We start from the raw sequence: 20,547 nt of genomic DNA, 5'->3' as shown, positions 1-20,547 counted from the left end.
GTCCTTTCATTTGGTATTCAAGGGATTACAAATGGTATAACAGCTGGCTTCACATGCCATACAGAGTTTAGCCTAAGACTGCTCTTGTCCATGCTACCACTAGGATAGCTGGTCTATAAGGTTGACTTTACAACCAATCACCCTAAGGGTTGTTTGGACTGATACAAGGTGTACACTAGAATTAGTGACATCATATATCAGGCCAACTTCTCACATTGGTGAGCAGCGGCTGGGATCTGAGCTTGCTGTTGTTAATACCATTTTAATCTTGAGATACTAAATTGAAAGATCACACAGATATTGTAAGGTACATATAACATAGATTATAAATACTTAAGTCCTACTGGACTTAGTTGTTGTAGGTTGAAGGGCCTAGCACACCCTGACTACAACTACTAGAAAGGTTTAGTAGATACAACTAGTGTAGGTAGGTGCACACACCACACCCTCACTAGATCACGTCTCTGAGAGGAGATCAAGTTGATTCTCTCTCAGGAGGGGTAGATCCCAGAAAGACACCCTCTAGATATGATACCCTAACTTTTCAGGAGATGAGACAATTGTGTACCTCCAGAAAGTTAAAACAGGGTTCAAACCCTACCCTCATTCAACTAGTGGAGATCTTAGAGGAGTATGATGCTCAGAGAGCCTCCCAGGTTAGTACCCTAGGTACAGGTGAGGGTCTACCCACTACAGATGAGACAGGAGGGACTTCAGAAGATGAGGTAGACAGCCAGGTCCAAGTTGGGAGACTTAGTCAGGCTAACTTAAGCCTACATGGGAGTCTGACTGGGGTCCCCCCATTCAGACCCTCAAGTGGACTTAACCAGAGAAGCAGGAGAGGAAGATCCCCTTCAAGGGAATCTATCCACTCCCATGTCTCTAATAGCACCAATGCCTCTTCTCACAGGGGAATGGCTTCTCCACAGAGAAAAGAGCATCAGGCCAGAATGAGGGAAGCCAATCTGAGGATTGAAAGGGAAGAACTTGCCCTTGCCAAAGAGAAGCTTGCTCTGGCCAGAGAGCAGAAGTTAAGTGGGTTAGATCCCACTGGTGGCAGCAATATCCCTAAGGATAGAGACAGGACCTATGATAATAGAAATCTGAGCAAGATTGTCCCTCCCTACAAGTGTGGGGATGACATCCACAAATGGATAACTGCTTTGGAGAGAGCCTGCAAAGTACAGCAGGTACCCCAAAGTCAGTGGGAAGCTATCTTGTGGCTCTCCTTCTCTGAGAAAGGTAGAGACAAGCTCCTCACAGTTAGTGATGAGGATGCTGACAATTACACTGTCCTGAAGAGTGCTCTGATTGATGGGTTTGGCCTAACCACTGAACAATACAGGTTGTTGTTCAGGGATACCCAGAAGACACAGACTCAGGACTGGACTGACTTTGTAGATTGTGCCACTAAGGCTTTGGAAGGCTGGTTATTGGGTAGTAAGGTTAAGGACTATACAGGATTGTATAATTTGATCATGAGAGAACAAATCCTTAATAACTGTCAAAACCAGCTGCTGCATCAACACTTGATTGACTCTGACCTAACTTCTCCCCAGGAATTGGGAAAGAAGGCAGATAGGTGGGTCAGGACTAGGGTTAAGCAGAAAAACCAGAACCATGGCGGTGATCAGAAAAAGGCAGACCAGAAGGGTAATGATTAGAAACAAAAAGACCAGAATACTTCACCAGGCCCCCAAAAGTCTCAGGGGGAGGGTGGTTCCAAAAAGGATAAGAAGAAAGATGGCCAAAAGAAACCATGGTGCAACTATTGTAAGTCAAACTCACATTGGTTTAGTGAGTGCACCAAAAAGGATAAGCCCCCAGCCACCACTGCCCCTAAGGCAACTGTACCCCCTAGTCCAGCTGTAAGTGGTGGTTCCCAGCAAAAGGGTGTAGTAGGGTTAACCCTGGGAACTGAGGAGGATTCTGGCCTAGTCAGGATACCTACTCAGGCAGTTCTGATCTGTGATGGGGACATAGCTTTGTCCTCTACTGTGGGTCCCAGTAACCTGGGCAAGTACAGACAGACTCCTTTTATCAATCATAGAATGGCTCAGGCCTACAGGGACACTGGGGCTAGTGTCACAATGGTGACACCTGCCTTTGTGGACCCTGGACAGATCATGCTAGGTGAGAATTACCTAGTGACCAACGCTAGCAATGCCACTACTTCCCATAGTGTGGCAATTGTTAACTTCTCCTGGGGAGGGGTAACTGGCCTCAAGAAAGTAGTGGTGAGTTCAGATCTCCCTGTAGAATGTCTGTTGGGAAATGACCTTGAAACTTCAGTTTGGTCTGAAGTGGAATATAGGACCCATGCAGAAATGCTGGGGATAGATGCACATGTCCTTGCTGTGACCAGGTCACAGGCCAAAAAGTGCAACACTGAACAAGTGCTGGATCCTGGGACAATGGACCAGACACAACCCAAGAGAAAGAGCAGTAGGGTTAAGGCTGTGCCTTCCCCCCCTGCCTCAGGTAGAGAGTCAGCCCTCACAGGAGGATGATTCTGAGAGCCCTGAAGGAACTGTCCTAGAAGAACTGGAACCTGATCAGGTTGAGTTCCTTGGGACAGGGGGACCTTCAAGGGCAGATCTGAGGCGGCACAATTAGACTGTCTTTCTCTTGAACCCCTCAGACAGCAGGCTGCTGCTGAGGCTGCAGGGAATGCTCAAGGTACCGATAGAGTGTATTGGGATGAAGGGCTACTGTACTCAGAGGCTAGAGACCCCAAGCCTGGTGCATCCAGGAGGTTGGTCATACCATTGAGTTTCAGAGGCTTCCTTCTTACCTTGGCCCATGATATTCCCCTTGCAGGACACTTAGGCCAGAATAAGACCTGGGACAGACTTGTCCCTCACTTTCACTGGCCTCACATGTCAGAAGATACCAAGGAGTTTTGTCGCTCCTGTGTCACCTGCCAAGCCAGTGGCAAATCAGGTGGCATCACAAAGGCCCCCCTCATACCACTACCTGTGGTGGGGGTTCCCTTTGAGAGAGTGGGGATAGACATTGTAGGACCAATGGACCCCCAAACAGCATCTGGGCACAGATTCATACTGGTGATAGTGGACCATGCCACCAGGTATCCAGAAGCTATACCCCTAAGGACCACAACAGCTCCTGTTGTGGCAAGGGCCCTACTTGGAGTATTCTCCAGAGTGGGCTTTCCAAAGGAGGTTATTTCTGACAGAGGTGCCATCTTCATGTCAGGATATTTGACTGCAATGTGGAAGGAGTGTGGTGTTAACTACAAGTTCACTACACCCTATCACCCACAGTGCAATGGGCTTGTGGAGAGATTCAACAAGACCCTAAAAGGGATGATAAAAGGTTTACCAGACAAGCTTAGGCGAAGATGGGACATCCTTTTACCCTGCCTTCTGTTTGCTTACAGAGAGGTCCCACAAAAGGGGGTTGGCTACAGCCCTTTTGAGCTTTTGTTTGGGCATCCTGTAAGGGGGGGCCCTGTGTTTAGTAAGGGAAGGATGGGAGAGACCTCTCAGACAACCCAAACTGGACATAGTGGATTATGTATTTGGCCTCCGCTCCAGGATGGCCGAGTATATGAAGAAGGCTTCTAAAAACCTTGAGGCAAGCCAAGAACTCCAAAAAGCTTGGCATGACCAAAAGGCTGTGCTGACTGTGTACCAGCCAGGGCAGAAAGTGTGGGTGTTGGAGCCAGTGGCCCCAGCAGCACTCCAAGACAAATGGTCCGGACCCCACACTATTGTTGAGAAAAAGGGAGAAGTCACCTACTTGGTGGACCTTGGGACTCCCAGAAGCCCCCACAGGGTGCTTCATGTCAACAGATTGAAGGCATATGTTGACAGGGCAGACATGGGCTTACTCATGGCTACAGATGAGGGGCAGGAGGAAGAGAGTGACCCTCTCCCAGACCTGTTGACTCAGAACCCTGATGATGGCTCAGTTGATGGTGTGGTCTTTTCTGACAGCCTCACTGATCATCAGCAACAGGACTGCAGACAAGTTCTGCAGTCCTACAGACATATGTTCTCGCTGACCCCAAGTCAGACAAACTGGTGCACCCATGAGGTGGACACTGGTGACAGTCTGCCTGTGAAGAGTAAAATCTACAGGCAACCTGACCATGTCAGGGACTGCATAAAAGTTGAGGTACAAAAGATGTTGGAGCTGGGAGTCATTGAACCTTCAGAGAGCCCTTGTACTAGTCCTGTAGTTCTTGTGCCAAAACCTCACACCCAAGATGATAAGAGAGAGATGAGGTTTTGCGTGGATTACAGAGGTCTCAATGCTGTCACTAGGACAGATGCCCACCCAATACCTAGGGCAGATGAGCTCATTGACAGACTGGCAGCTGCCAAGTTTTTGAGCACATTTGACCTGACAGCAGGCTACTGGCAAATCAGACTAGCTGAGAATGCAAAGGCCAAAACTGCTTTCTCGACCCCAGGAGGACATTATCAATTTGTGGTAATGCCCTTTGGTTTGAAGAATGCACCTGCCACTTTCCAAAGGTTGGTGAATCAAGTCCTTACATGTCTGGATGACTACTGTGCAGCTTATCTTGATGATATTGCTGTCTTTAGCTCCACCTGGGAGGATCACCTGGTCCACCTGAGGAATGTTTTAGAGGCCCTGCAAATGCCAGGCCTCACTATCAAGGCCACTAAGTGCCAGATAGGGCAGAGCAAGGTTGTATACCTGGGCCACCTAGTTGGTGGGGGTCAGGTTCAACCACTGGAGAGCAAGATCCAGACCATAAAGGACTGGACTCCTCCAACTACCCAGACTCAGGTCAGAGCTTTCTTGGGCGTGGCTGGGTACTACAGAAAGTTTGTTAAGAACTATGGGTCCATTGTGACACTACTTAATGACTTGACCTCTAAGAAGATGCCAAAGAAAGTTCAGTGGACAGTGAGCTGTCAAAAAGCATTTGATGACCTGAAGCAGGCTATGTGCAGTGCACCTATTCTGAAAAGTCCAGACTACTCCAAAGAGTTCATAGTCCAGACAGATGCTTCTGAGTTGGGTGTGGGAGCTGTTCTTTCACAACTGAATGTAGATGGTCAAGACCAGCCCATTGCTTTTATTAGTAGAAGGCTGACCCCTAGAGAGAAACGTTGGTCAGCTATTGAGAGGGAGGCCTTTGCTGTGGTTTGGGCCCTGAAGAAGCTGAGGCCATACTTGTTTGGCACTCACTTCAAGATTCAGACAGACGATAAGCCCCTCTTGTGGCTAAATCAGATGAAGGGTGAAAATCCCAAACTTCTTAGGTGGTCCATTTCCTTACAGGGGATGGACTTCACAGTGGAACATAGACCTGGGACTGACCATGCCAATGCAGATGGACTCTCCAGATATTTCCACTTAGAACATGAAGACTCAACTGGTCAAGGTTAGTTTAATGTCCCTAAGTTTGGGGGGGGGGGGGTTGTGTAGGAGAGTAGGGTCTGCTTTCTATGTTCCCCCCCAATTTTTGCTTTTGCTTCACTGGTTTTCGACTTAGATGTGGCTGTGGGCCTGCCAATCAGACCCACAGCCCAGCTGTTCTCTCTCTAAATGCATACTATGTACTTTAGGTGCATAACCCAATTGGTTAGGATCACTTTATTGGCCCCTGTATAGTGTACCTTAGGTACCCAGGGCATAGGTGTACCCTAGGCCTACCAGGGGCTGCAGCATGTATTGTGCCACCCCTGGCCTGGCCTTCCATTATGACACAACTGGCTGATCACTCAGCTGGGGCAAGGTCGTGTAATCACTCCTTGCTTAGGTGTAGTATTCCTATACCTACCTTATATATAGACACATGTGTACCTATCAGCCACTCCTATGGCAGGCCTTAACAATCCTGGAGGCAGAGTGCTTGGTAACATGTGAGATGGTGCTCTAGCATGAGCTGAGCCTGTCTGCAGCTTTCGGAACCATGTCCTTATAGCTGTTCTATGATATAGCCTACCATATACTCTTAAAGTACCTTATAATCTTAAACGGTTATGGTAACTATGGTTTGGCTTTATCAAAACATGTCGTGGTAAGGTGTCTAACACTTTGGAATAATCCCCCATACCATTTCTGGCAATGAGGATATTATTCCTCCCTTCTAGAGGGAGAAGACATGTTGAAACCTACTTACCCGGTTAAAGTTAACCAGAGCCCCAGCATCACAAAATGGATGCTGCTGTCACGACACAAGTCTGACCTCCTGCTGCTGGGAGTGATCCCGGCAAGGGAGGCTTGGACAATAGGTTTCCTGCCTTGGGAGGTGCGAGCACCACCCCAGACAGGCCTTAGTGTATTGGGGCAGGGAGGGATGAAAGAAACTAGACACTGCCTGGGGCACACAAGGTGTCCCATGCATAGTCCAGTTCAAACAGGCGCTGGGGCACTCCAGCTCCAGCTCTGGCGCGAAACTGGACAAAGAAAAGGGGGTGTAACCACTCCCCTTCCTGGTCCCACCCATAGGAGGGACCTGGCAGGTAGCCCAGCCCACTAGCCCAGTATATCAGTAGGTAGCTGAGCCCTGCTAAATTAGATTATCCTGAATCTGCAACTTGAACAGAAACTCTGGACCTTCGACATTCGACCTCAGGAAGAAGACTGAAGAATCTCCCTTGTGGCCAAGGAGTGACCACCCTGGACAACCAGGCACCATCCAGCGACCGCTGCTTGCTTTGCGACTGATCCTACGAGGGACAACTGCAGTGACTGACCAGCGCCGAGACTTCCAGACACCTCTGACCCAGATCCACATCTGCAGCGAAGCTGAGACCCGTGGAGGCGACGAGGGACGTGGGACCGGCGACTTGGGAAAAGTGGCTAGTAACTGACTAGCGCGACTTCTGAGGCTTCCTCCAGGCTGTGCTTGGGGAATTGAGAAGCCCCCATCCCGAGCACCATCTGCAAAGAAGATCAGCTCCCCACACTTCACGTGTTCTGCGTGGGGTCCTTCTGCACCTGAGTTGCTCGACGTGTTGTCCGGTTGCTGGCCCGTTGGCTAGTGACCTCTGCGACGACAAACCTTTGATTTCATCTTGCTGGTCCGGCTCCTCCAGACTGGCACCCGCTCCTCTGTGAAAGAGAAGCACCCCAGACGTTCCTGGTCTGCACCAGAAGCAAGTCCTCCATTCTGCGTGTGTTCCGCTTGCCAAGGCTTGTTGGGTCCTAACTCGACATCGACGCCGCCGACATCAAGAGCCTTTGTGGGACAGCTCGCCTCCTGGTCCTGGTCGTCCTCGACGTCTCCTGGTACCCGTGGCTGCTGCGACAAGCTTCACCTCTTCACCTGCATCTGCACGACATCGCCTGGTTCCTTCCCGGCTCCTGGCTGGTGACCTAGACTCTGTCTCTTCTGCTTGCAGGTATCCTTCCTTCTTGATTCCATCCTTGGGATCCACGGACACTCTTCACTGACTGCCTGTCAGCAACTTTCCTTCAGGCATCCATAGGAGTCAACGACGAAACCCGACGCAAGTTCACACCTATGCACCCGGAGCCCGTGGGCTAGGTAACTTGAGTACTCCGGTGCTCACAAGGGTAGTGACTATCCTAGGGTCTAGTTTCCAAGTCTCGAACTCCTAGCTATTCCAGAAGTGTCCTAAAACTGTTAATTTCTAATAACTACTATTTCTATCGACTTTTACGCATTACGCGTGAGTGTTTCCACTCTGCACCTGAATCCCGTGGGCCTCCCACTTCCTAACCTTTGGTAGTATAGTGTAGCCCCAGCGATTCCCTAGGCCTATCCTGCGTTCGTGACAGTGCTTCTTATACCACTTACTTAGTATATGGTTTGCGTGGCCCCTAGGTCCTAACTGTATTACTTACCTGTATGACTTAATGTATGCTTAAATAAGACTGTGTTGTACTTACCTCGAATCTCATAAAGAGTGCTGAGGGTTTGACTAGAATAAATACATTCTATTTTTATATATATCTGTTGTGGTGTCCTTTCATTTGGTATTCAAGGGATTACAAATGGTAGAACAGCTGGCTTCACATGCCATACAGAGTTTAGCCTAAGACTGCTCTTGTCCATGCTACCACTAGGATAGCTGGTCTATAAGGTTGACTTTACAACCAATCACCATAAGGGTTGTTTGGACTGATACAAGGTGTACACTAGAATTAGTGACATCATATATCAGGCCAACTTCTCACATCGACGACTCCGGCTTCGACTTGTCTCGTTCTCGACCTCTACCTTCCTTCTTCGCCTTTGCCATGAACAGCTTCACTTCCCGTTCCTTTAGAGCCTTAGGGTTCATTTTCTTGCAACAGGAACATTCTTCCACGCTGTGATCCCACGACAGACACCATAAGCAATCTTCATGGGGGTCAGTGATGGACATATGACCCCCAACATTCCCTACACGGCTTAAATCCTGACTTCCTCGACGAAGACATGAGTACTTTAGAAACAGTAACCCACAAGGTAACTACAAAGTAACTCTACAATCAAGGAGAGTGCTAGAAAACCGTTACGCGTTGATGGCGCAGAAAAAAGGGAACTGACGTCATCACGCCGACGTGGCTCTCTTATGGCTCCGGTGACGTCATACGGAGTCACGAGCGGAGCCGTGGAATTAGGATGTCCACGTCGGCGTGGAGAGCTAGGAAAAAAAATCAGTGGAATGCTGGCGCAGGGGATATTCACAAGGTGAGGAATCCACTGGCAGATGTATCCATCAGAAAGGTCAGCAGCAGAATTCTGAATAGTTGCAAGCCTTTCAAGTGACGCCTTGGTCAGTCCGAGACAGGGCCCACTTGCATATTCCAGGAGCAAAATTATGAGTACTTGAACTATGGTTTTTTGGGCAGAAATTGGGGGAGACCAAAGGATTTTCCTCACACACCTTCAGTTGGCAAGCAGGAGGTGCCACCTTGTTAACCTGCTGATCAAACAAGTTTGTCATTCAGCCATATTCAAAGTTTTTCTACACTATATGTTTGGGTAATGGCAGAGACCAAGTGACTCTAGCCACCAGAGATTAGATTGGGTCCCATCTATTAGAATCTCAGTCGTAATGCCATCAAGATTAAGAAAATTGGCACCCCATCCAGTGTGCAACAATTACCAAACTATAAGCTGCAGCCAACAAAACTGATTCTGGGCATAACAAGGTAATCTGGTTACTCTCAGCATACGCAAGTATGGACAGACCAAACGCTCTGGCAATGTCTGCAAAAGGGCGGGCAAAAATATGAAATAACTTAGGACTGAACGAAGAGACCCGAGGAACACGAAAAGCGATATGTCTTATAGTGGAAGCATAGGATTTGGAGGCAACCTGAAAGGAATTCCTTTCCAAAAAAAAGAGGCCAACCATTGAAGGGCTTTGTCGACGATACCACAATCCCCAAATCTCCTAATCAGTAGCAGGTGGGCTACGGTATCTAAAGTGGCACTAAAGTAAAGAAGAATGACCCTCTCCTAGGTCTCCCAGAGTTCTTCCGTAACCTCAAGGAGAACCAGCTCCGTACTATGACAGGGGCAGAAGCCTGATTGAGAAGCGTTTAGGATATTATTGAGTTCAAGGCACTCAGTGTTATTTCTTGACAGGATTTTCCAGAATGTTGGCCTGCAGCAGCAGTAGAGAGATTGGGTGATGGTTCACCAACTTCAAAGCATCAAAAACAGGTGTTTTCTTTTTAAAGAGGTATGACGTAGTATTTCCATGTCTGTGGTAGAAATAGACAAATTGATGAGAGCAACAAGAAGAGGAAATAAAACAGAGCACCCAACTGGAGTACACAGAGTGATGCGGATTCCAACTTAGACCCTGATTTAATTGACCTGAAAAGTACACTGAACTCCTCATTGTCAACAGAACAGAAGCAGACCAATATGGATTGTGACTGGGATCTCTGATACACACAGAATTCCTGCAAGACGGACAGTGTGTCCTCCTTCAGCTACTCTCATTGTGGTGGAAGATGCAAAAGAGTAGAGAGAAATGGAAAGATGTAGCCTCAATGTACAGTTTGGAGGATCAACTTGTCTCTAACAGCCTGCCACCATTGGCCAAAATATTGGATCCTGCCTCAGACATGGTGGTTGTGTGCTGGAAAGGACACATTAAAGCTGCAGATGCTGATTGGGTTGGGGGACTCAGCTTTCCTTTCCTCCTGGTGCCCTGGAAGCAGTCTTTGTGAGCTGCAACCTTGCCTGCCACAAAAGTTATCGAAATGTCTTGCATTAGCGGAACTAAAAACCTCGTCCACAAGCCACAAAGGAAGCAAAATTGCTGGGGCTACTGTCTGACTAGAGCAGATAAACCCAAAGAATTTGCTGTGGCTCTGCTCTATTTGAAATGTTATAGGGAACAATTCATCTTTTCTCCAAGATGAGAGCCATGTAATGGCATGTCTATTATGGATGCTTGTGCATCCCTCGAGAAGCCCGCAGATCTCATCCAGGCGTGGTACAGAAGCACCACACTGGTACCCATTGATGGAAATCCGGAACTGCCTTTAAAATGTGTGCCACCGTGTCCTAAAAGGCATGGAAATAGAGGCCAAGAAAACACCTAGTGTTTACTGACCTCAGAACAAGCATCATAAAGGAGCAAATCCGCTTGCCAAACGTCTTTATTCTTTCTGACTGACAATCAGGCAGGTTCGTTGGGGAGTTGTTGGGATTTACTTTACTGGTGAGGTGTGCACCACCAATTTCTCTGGCATAGAATACTGTGTAAGAAAGTGAGGGTCTCCTTCCGGCGAGCAACCTGCCTATTGATTGGTGGCCCTGACCATGATTTTGTCCAAGTGGGTATCGATTCATTAAATGGTAATAAAGGTTCTGGAGGTTCTTGCACCAGCTGCAGTCCCTCTGTCAAAACATTAGCTCTCACTTCCATACTTTGGAGCTGTAGTTCCAATACTTCTGCCGCCCTGTGCAGAAACACAGCGAATGAGGCCCCTTCCTCAGAGGCATGGCCAGGAGGTGAAACAATGCTTGTATCTGGAGAAATATCTAGGGCACGGATATATTGCAGTTATTCATACCAGTTGTCCTATTCATATTGGGAATAAATTCACCTCCTTCATCAAAGTTGTTGCTATCCGAGTCAGTGTCAAAATCATCACGCTAAGTTTGTGCCTTACCGTATGGTAAGGATAAGGTATAGAATCTGAAGTATTACCAGTTGACTGCGCTCCGGTTGAAGTTGGCCTTGGTTATGGTACTTTCTGCTCTGAGTCAGACAGCACAAAAAACTGCAAGTCCTCCTCTCAAATTCATGCGAAGGAAGCCAGTGCAGAGGAACCTAGAGCCAGTGCTTAACTCGATGAGGGCTCGAGGGGCACAGATGGTGAATCGAGGGTAAACATGCCAGCAGAAGTCCAACTGGAGGGTCCTGTGGATCCTTCTGGCCCAAAGACGAACCAGAGGGAACCAGTAAAGTGCCAAAAATGTGAAGCATGGGCTCTCGAAGGCCTCTACTTGCTATGATTTCGCTGACGGACCAGGACTCTCAGGTCGTAGTAGGACTGAACTCTGAACCAGGTCCAAAGGAGCTCAGGAGTGAGGCTGGGAGGCACGCTGACACCCTCATGCCCTCTCTGGAGTCAGAGTGGCAGGAAAGGGCCGATAACCACTTTGACGTCTTATACTTTTTCTTGGACTTACTCAAAGACTTAAACTGAAATGAAGATCTGCAGTGGTAATAGTTACTTCCTTTCCACTTCAACTGGTCACGGCGTGGAGCCTTCTTGTGTTTGGAGACGTAAAGCTTTGATACACAATTTCATATGGACTTAGGATTTAGCTGGGTGCAGCAGTCATCACAAGGCCTGGAGTTGTGCTCCAATCCCAGATATCAAAGACACACTTTGAGGATCTCTTCAGACAACTGTTTGCAACAGTCCCTATACTGTTTGATACCTGCTGTATTCGGGGGTGGGGGGGGGGGGGGGGCTTGTGGGGGACATTTTCCCTTGCACACTTGAAAATAAGGCACAAAGAGAAAGCAGCTGACATCAGTGCGCATGAGTGGTGCTTTCAGAGTGGAACGACATTGGGGGTCGAGCCACACAATGCCACCACCGGCACACAGGAGTACTGCTTTTAGGTTTCTGGATCCAGTCTGACACCAAGGGAATATTCTAAAGGTAAGGAATCTGCGGTTAGAAGTATCCATCAGAAGCAGTCATTAGGCCAGACCGGCATCATGCTTATGTTTCTTTGGTACTGTCTAGCTTCTTTGCTCTCTGCACTCTGCATTATATGCATGGATGGCTAGATCCATGCAAATAATGCATGGATCTTGCCAGAAAAAGTTTGTGCAGATAGTTTTTATAGTGCGTAGATCTAGCTAGTGTGCAAGTGGTGACATTTCTATGTCTTCTGAGCAGAATTAGGTAACATCAGGATTATTTATTATGTGGAAGAGGAAGACTAAGTGCTTGGCTTAAAGCTTGAGGGCCTAGTAATGACCATGAGATAGCTGTTAATGACTGAAAAATGCTCCTTGATGAGGGATATTTAGCTCTTTTCTGAAATTCAGATGTTTCAGTAGTTATGTAGCATGACCGACGATCAGGAATCTGCGGGAAACAGTGTTGATTACAGTAAGCGTTCACAAATTGATAAATCACTGTCATTGTCCTGTGTGCCCTCATGGTGACTAGAAGGTCAAAATCTACATACTCATGTCTGTGACCTGGCATTCACAAACCTACTCTAGATTAAAGCTGCCTTACTCCTTATAGCCGAGAAAAAGAAATGTTAAGCTCACTTGTGAATATCAAAAACAAAGGACAAAACAGGTAACAAACCTTGAAATTAACTTAGAGCATTCTACAAATCACTGCTCTAGGAAATTAGGAAAGATGAAACATCCAGTTAGGAAGCTATCTCTGATAAATAGCAAAACTTCAAATCTCAGCACAGGCAGTGTGATTCAGAAATAGTAATACTTACTCTATGTCAAGTACCATAGACGGATTTGACTGTTCCTTCTCCTGCTCATCGTTATAGAATAAAATCTTTTTACTGCTAACCACAACATACTGGAAGAGAAAAGATAAAACAGGTTAGAAACAAACAAGGTATAGACATCCATATAAACACCTAATCCCAGATCTCCAACAAGAATAAAATATACCTGCTCAGCAAATGCTTAACTATTATTGCTTGTTTTATTAGCATAGTACTGATTATATTTCTTCTACAGAATGAATGATAAAGGCTTAAGCATTGATAGATCATTATTTTATTTTCAAGAAAATGTTACACATTGGACAGGAATGCAAACTGCATCTTCGACCCCATTTAATGTAGGTGTGTGCAACCACAAGCACCCCAGTGTATGGCTATTCTGACTTGTGGCATGCAAACACTGCACTGTCCTTCAGATCTCAGATGTTAATTCTGGTTACACAAAGTTCACAGAGCGAACCTGTAAACGTTGGCAATGAGAAAGGGACTACTAATAGAATAAAACCTTACACAGTGTTATATTTACAATTGTATCATGCAAACTTACAGAAACAGTTTTCCAAACACAGTAAAATAAGGCAAGTGTAGATTAACTGATCACTAGATAATCGCCACGTAAGCAAGTCAAAGAAACGTTTGACCAAATTCTACACCAACCAAAGGGGGAATATCCAAGAACAAATTATTTCAGAAAGTGGAGGCATAATGTATACTCACTTGAATAGAACATGCTTCTGAAAAGTTAGATTTAGCAATATCGCCAATGCAAATACACTTTAAGAGAAGCACTATACGTATTTCAAAATAAAGTGAAAGGTAAAAACTTAAGAACAGCTGGAACCTATGTCAGTTTCAGACGTGAGCTGCTTTCATTTCTGCAAATCAAAATATATTGGATCACCTTGTGTCAAAACTGTACTTTTTTATCAACTCTAATGGCTTGAGGCACAAGCAATAAGGTGAAGAGCAGCAAACTAGGTTTGGCCTAAATGTGGATCACTATAATCAGTTTCAGATTTCAAGAATGATATTGCTCCTTTCCTTGCTGTACTTTAACCCCTTCAGTGCCACGCCCTTTCCCCCTCCTGTGCCGGGCGTTGCACTAGTGGGTGGGGTTCATGACGAGATAGTCTCGTCATGGGCACAGCGCAACCGTGCTCCATGACGAGACTATCTCGTCATGGGCACTGAAGAGGTTAAGTCATAGAATCCCCAACTTTTTTCCCCCGACCCAGGACCAGATAGCTGCACTGCACTCTGATTCACTCGAGACCTCTCATAAGAAGGCAAATGCACCAACCAATGTTCTTGAAAAATGAACATGGAACATTTCTGGAGGTAACGCCCCTGCCATTTAAGAACAGTATTTCAACTTCAATGAAAGCCATTCTAAAATGGTTTGCTTTTGGACAGTGGTTCCTAACGTACTGCAATGAAACACAACAAAGATGTTGTCACTGATCCTAAGAGACAGAATTCTGTCAGCCTGACGCCCAGGGGCCCTTTCAGTGCTTGGTTTGTGCAATCTTACTTCCTTTTTAGATGGACGAAGAGGGGAAAGAAATTAGTTAACAAAATCACCTGAGAAAAGTGAAATTCATTAGCTATCTGTATATGAAGGAAGGCTTTACTCGAATAACCACTTTGCCCAATGCAATTGAAGATGAACATCTTTAAGTTTACTTATTAGACTGGCAGCAGCTATAGCCAGTAGAAATGTTACTTTTCAGGTAAAAAAAAAACTTTTAAAGAGCTGAATTGCACAGGTTCAAACAGATGACCTGCATCTAGGACCCTGCAAGGGATCAGCCCTGACCCTAAAAACCTGTCCGCAGTGTGGGAAGAATGAGGGGGTCAGTAAGGAATGTGCGGCTAGATTATGTCTCAACCAGATAAGGCGTTACCGAAGGTAAGTAACTTGTCCATCTGATAGAGACATCCGATAGAGACATCTAGCAGCAGATTCCTTACCTAATCAATACCATCCCCGAAGGAGGGAGAGCAAACAAGTTTAGACAAGGAAGTCCTGCAGGACAGAGTGGCCAAAATGGCTGTCCCTACGAATATGACTGTACAGGCAGTTGTGCTTAGTGAATGTGTGCAGTGATGCCAACGTTGCTGCCGGACAAATGTCAAGGACTGGAACACACATTGCAATGCTGTGGTTGCAGCCTTAGCTCTGGTGGAATGAGCACTGGAGCATTCAGGGAGCTGTTTCTTGGCCAGAGCATAGCAAATTTTGATGCACAGGATAACCCATCGCGAGATAGTCCTCTTCTACACCACACGATCTTTCTTTGATCCAACGTATCCCACGAAGAGTTGATCATCCACCTGGAACTCTTTAGTGCGGTCAAGGAGAAAGATAATGCTCTTTTTGGGTCCAGACGGTGGAGTTACTCCAGCTCTTTAGAGGGGTGTGGAGGAGCATAGAATGTGGGCAAGGTGACTGACTGCCACATGTGGAATGGTGTTACAACTTTCGGTAAGAAAGAGGCCCTAGTATGAAGCACCAACTTAACAGGGACGAAGGTCAGGTAGAGAGGCTTGAGTGACAGAGCCTGCAATTCACTCACCCTCCTGGTAGAAGATAATGCCACAAAAAACTCTGTTTTGATGGAAAGCAGCCGGAGAGGGGTACTTGTGCAGAGGTTCGAACGGAACGCATATCAGGAGGGTGAGAACCAAATTAAGGTCCCACTGAGGCATGATGAATGGGGCAGGTGGGAACATATGCACAAGTCCCTCATGATACCTGTTTACAATAGGGAATTTAAATAAAAAAGGTTGATCTGGCAGCCTCTAAAAGGCGGACAAGGACGAAAGGTACCCTTTGAGAGTGCCCAGAGTAGAGCCCTGCTGGGCAAGGGTAAAAATAAGAAAACAAGTTACTTACCTGTAACTTTGGTTCTCCAGTATTGGTAACTTTCATAGATTCCCATAGCTTGTATCATTCCCCGTCGTCGGAATGGCAGTCTCGGTAAATAAAAATAACATAGCAGTAGGTACAAAAAAAGAAGAAAAGGCTTAGGCCACATCACATTTTGTAGCATATCCACCTCTTTTTGTAAAAGAGACCAAAATAATGTAACAACCAATCAGAATAGCCTCACCCAAAAGAACCTTCCTGGGTGAACCTCGGAGCCTCAGATTTTCGTAGCAGTTGTGTAACAGTATAACAAAACATGCTGAAGGCTGAGCGTTCCCAGGGGAGGAGGGTGGGCGCATGGGAATCTATGAAAGTTACCAATACTGGAGAACCAAAGTTACAGGTAAGTAACTTGTTTTCTTACTCCAGTATTGGAACTTTCATAGATTACCATAGCTTCTATCTGAGTAGCTAGCAGTCAGAAGCACATTTTGCTATCTCCTCGCATTAAAAAACAGTGCAAAAACATTTAAGAATAAAAGTAAATATACATATAATTCCAAAACCAAAATGTGCCAGTAACAAGAAAGAAAGGAAGAAGGGAACAAAGGAAAGTTCACCACTCAATGGAAGAGGTTCCTCGGGACTGCCTGGCCTACAGCCGTGTCTTCCTGTGTCGAGGCCTCCAGGCAGTGATGTCTTGTGAAGGTGTGCGAGCTGCTCCAAGTTGCAGCCCTGCAGATATCTTTGATCTGGACCCCAGCAAAGAGGGCCGTAGAGGAAGCCATGGACCTTGTAGAATGTGCTTGGACTCTACCCTCCAGGGGTTTGCCCGCTGCTGAATGACAAAAACACTATGGCACTGGCCACCCACTGAGCAATCACCTGCTTGGACAGGAGCAAGCCCTTGCGGGGAGCGCTAAATGAAACAGACAGTTGAGAAGATTTTCGGAATTTTTTAGTACGGTCCAGATAGAACTTCAAACATCTCTGCACATCCGGAGAGTGGAGTGCTCTTTCTGCCGGCGTAGAGGGCTGAGGAATGAAAGCCTTAAGGATCACCGGCTCATTTAAATGAAAGTCCGAAGGGACCTTAGGTATAAACCTTGGGTTAGTCCTTAGGATCACTATTTTTCTGGAATTGTAGAACGGGTTGCTGGATTGTCAGAGCCTGTAATTCACCCATTCTTCTTGCAGAAGTGAGAGCTAGGAGAAGCGCTACCTTCCAAGAAAGGAATTTCAAATCTGCTCGATGAATCGGCTCAAAGGGATGCTTCATCAGCTGGGTGAGAACCAAATTCAAATGCCACATAGGAGGCGGAGGCCTCACTGGAGGAGAGACTCTCTGAGGAACTGCTTGACAATCCTGGCTGACCAAAGAGAAGGACCAGATGCAGTGTGTCTATAGCGAGAAACTGCCTACAAATAAACCTTTATGGATGAATGAGCCAGCCCCGCTTTAGCCATAGCCGGAGTGATTAGCACCTTGTCGTCGAAGGATCCGTCCACTTGTCGCCATAGTAGGTCGAGTTGTTCCTGAAGTGAACACATCCGTAACCTGCAGTGAGGTATTAAAGGAATGCAAGAGGAAATTGTTCCTAGCAGGGATTTGTAATGGCAAACTGAAAGATACTTTCTCCTTCTCAACAGCTGAGCCATGGACATCAGTTTCTCTTGCCTTTCGAGGGATGGAGAAGCCTTGTTGAGAGACGTCTCCGGAATGGCTCCTAGGAATCGTGCTTCCTTGGACGGACAGAGAGATGACTTCTTCCTGTTGAGAATCAGGCCCAGATTGCTGAACAGACGCATACATGCATCGACTGTTTATTTCGCTGTCTGTCTGGACGGAGCCTTCAGCAACCAATCGTCCAGGTAGGGAAAGATTTGAAAATGCTGCTTCCTGAGGAAGGCTGCCACCATCGCTAGCACCTTGGTAAAGATCCTCGGAGCAGACCGAAGTCCAAAAGGTAGAACCTTGAACTGAAAGTGGCTCTTGCCTACTGTAAACCGTAGAAACCTCCTGTTGACTGGATGAATGGGTATGTGAAAATAGGCATCCTCGAGATCGAGAGTGGCCATAAAATCCCCAGGGTTGAGTAGACGTAAAATGTCCTGGAGAGACACCATCCGAAAGGATTGTTTTATGAGATAGGTGTTTAGCTCCCGGAGATCTAAAATGGGGTGCCACTTCTCGGGCGTCTTCTTGATCAGAAAAAATCTTGAGTAGAAACCCTCTCCCTTCTGAGAAAAAGGGACCGGCTCTACAGCCCTTTTGAGGAGCATCGGAGGAACTTCGAGCCACAGAAGACGCAGATGTTTCGAAGGCATGGCGGCAGGGTGGTTGGAAGGTGGAAGATGTACAAATTCCAGCGTATGGCCACATTGAATGATGTTGAGTACCCAACGGTCTGATGTAATCCGTCGCCAGTTTTGGAGGTATTGAGATACCCTGCCCCCCACAGATGTTGTCGTGGAGGGGGGTACAGTAGGAAGAGCCAGTACGCCGCTATTGTCGCTTAGAGGTGTCACCCCCTGGCGATTTTGTTTTCCTCTAGAGTTAGACCTAGAGAAAGAAGAGGTCTGGCCTTGTCTTTGATAGTAAGATGGACGATAAGACTGAGGCGCTGAATAATAAGAAGGATACCGTTGCTGCTGGTATGAACCCCTGTAGGTCATAGTACCCCTTCCTTTGGCTCCACGGAAAGGAACCTTCCGATATTGTAGGGTTCCTAAGGATCTTGCTGTCTCCGTATCCTTTTTGATGTTTTGGAGGGCATCATCAATATGTTTACCGAATAATGCCTCCCCATCAAACGGAAGGTCCAGGATTTGTTTCTGGACCTCCGGCCGGAACCATGTCGCCCTCAGCCAGCCTTGGCGACGAAGAACAGCTGCGCCTGCAAGCGAACGGAAAGCTGCCGTGGCAATGTCCATTGCGCAGTCAATCTCAGCTGATGTAACCTCTCCCTCCTGCAAGATTTTCTTTGCTTCCACTTTGTTTTCCTGAGGCAGCTGGTTTAGATATGGTGAGAGGTCACACCACATCTGACGATCATATCTGCCAAGTATTGCTAATGCATTCGCCGCTCTAATCAAAAGACTTGCCATCGAAGAAAATCTTTTCCCAGCATTATCTAGGCGTCTGCCTTCCTTATCCGGAGGAGTAGTAAGAGGTGCAGAAGGATTACGTGATTTTTTCTGAGCCGCCTGAGATATCACTGAATCCGGCTTTGGTTGACCTGTTAAGGATGCTGGACTGTCTTCAGGGGCCTTGTATTTTTTCTCCAGATGCGGCAAGACTGGAATGACAGTAGCCAGATTCTTCATTGCCTTAAGACCTTCATCCCAGACATGGCTGACAATAGGAATGGAACGTACCATCTTCCTACAAGGTTCTTTAAAATCATAAAGAAAACATTCAGTTTGAACTGAAGGCATGGGAAGTTTAAATCTGCTTGAAGCTCTTTCCATCAATTTATGAAACCCCCCAATGTCTGCCGGGGGAGAATCAGCTGTATCCGGTGTTGGAGAAGCTGGGTCCGGTATAACATACTCATCCCACTCAGTACCCTGGTCCGGCCTGGTGATATCACCCTGATCCTCGTCCAAGGAATCAATCTGCAACTCTGGAACCACCGGAGGTATGACTGGACTGGTTAATTGAGGCTGTGAAACCATCTGGGACAATGGTCTTGGCGAAGACACAGAACGAGCTGGCGGAGCAGTAACAGTCTGCGTCAAAGGAAGTGAAGGAGGAGGTGGCTGGGAGAATCTCCTCCAATAGTCCTGCAACATGTCTTGAAGATCCGTCAAGAGGGAAGAAGGTACAGAAACCATCTCCTGTCTAGTGTCTTCCTGACGTTGAAAAAAGTGATGATACGAGTGCCCATGAAGGTATTCACCTTCAGAATCAGTGTCCTGGCACTTGCCTAGAAGCGGTTAGGTGCTATTGGCACAGCCAAAAGAATCATCCTCATCCTCAGAATCGTCTTCCTCCTCCAGCAACAGCGCGGGAGGCAGAGGGGTAACTCTTCTTGTAGAAGTCATGTCCGGCGTGATTCTGGTCAAAGAAATGGTGATTTTCTCCGTCGACGAAGACGTCGGCGGCGGTATCGTCGACGGTGGAGAAGAAAAATAAATCAGTCGTCGTCACCGTCGTCCTCGTTAAAGCTCTCGTCGACGTCATCGTCGTTGCAGCCATCGTCGTCGACACCTTCGTCGACGTTGAAGAAATTGTCATAGTCGTCGACGAGCCCGTCGACACCAGCGTCAACGGATGGAGACTTGAAGGCACCGTCACCGGCGGCACTGTTTTAACTTGTACCTTTAAAACCTTTGTCAACGGAGTCTTTCGCAGCGTTGTCGACGATTGACTATTCTTGTCAGACTACTCAGATGACAGAGGAGAAGGCTTTTTAAAAGGTTTATCAGTCTTTGCCACTGCTCCAGCTGAAGGTAGTCCTTCCCTCTCCTTTGCACCATGGTGAGGAGATTCGCTAGGACTCCGGCTCTCAGACTCACGGGAGGGTCTTTTTTGAGGCCTTTGCATGACGGTCTGTAGATGGTGAAGGGAAAGCCCTACCCCTCTTCACTGACCTTCTGGACGAAGTGGCAGATGATTAATCTTCGCTGTCGTTTGACAGTGTTTCCTTCCTTGACTTCAGCTTGTGGAGCCAGGTGAGAAGGCGACCCTCACGGTCCCGGAGAGTCTTTGTGGAAAAGGTGTGGCAGATCTTGCAGTCCTGTGCCT

At 47.0% G+C, this 20,547-nt stretch overlaps 1 protein-coding gene across 2 annotated transcripts in view; it reads right to left on the bottom strand.

The window, feature by feature from the left end:
- Nucleotides 1-20,547, bottom strand: part of ROCK1 (Rho associated coiled-coil containing protein kinase 1) — a 1,783,501-nt gene that overhangs the window by 229,768 nt on the left and 1,533,186 nt on the right. For both annotated transcript variants that reach the window (XM_085605798.1, XM_085605799.1), the window contains exon 29: nucleotides 12,911-12,999. In XM_085605798.1, the coding sequence (XP_085461924.1) occupies nucleotides 12,911-12,999 (89 nt within the window). The remainder of the gene's footprint in view (nucleotides 1-12,910; nucleotides 13,000-20,547) is intronic.

This window comes from Triturus cristatus, chromosome 5_1, assembly GCF_964204655.1.
Source record: "Triturus cristatus chromosome 5_1, aTriCri1.1, whole genome shotgun sequence".
Lineage (NCBI taxonomy): Eukaryota > Metazoa > Chordata > Amphibia > Caudata > Salamandridae > Triturus > Triturus cristatus.
This window is presented reverse-complemented; position numbering and strand designations above follow the sequence as displayed.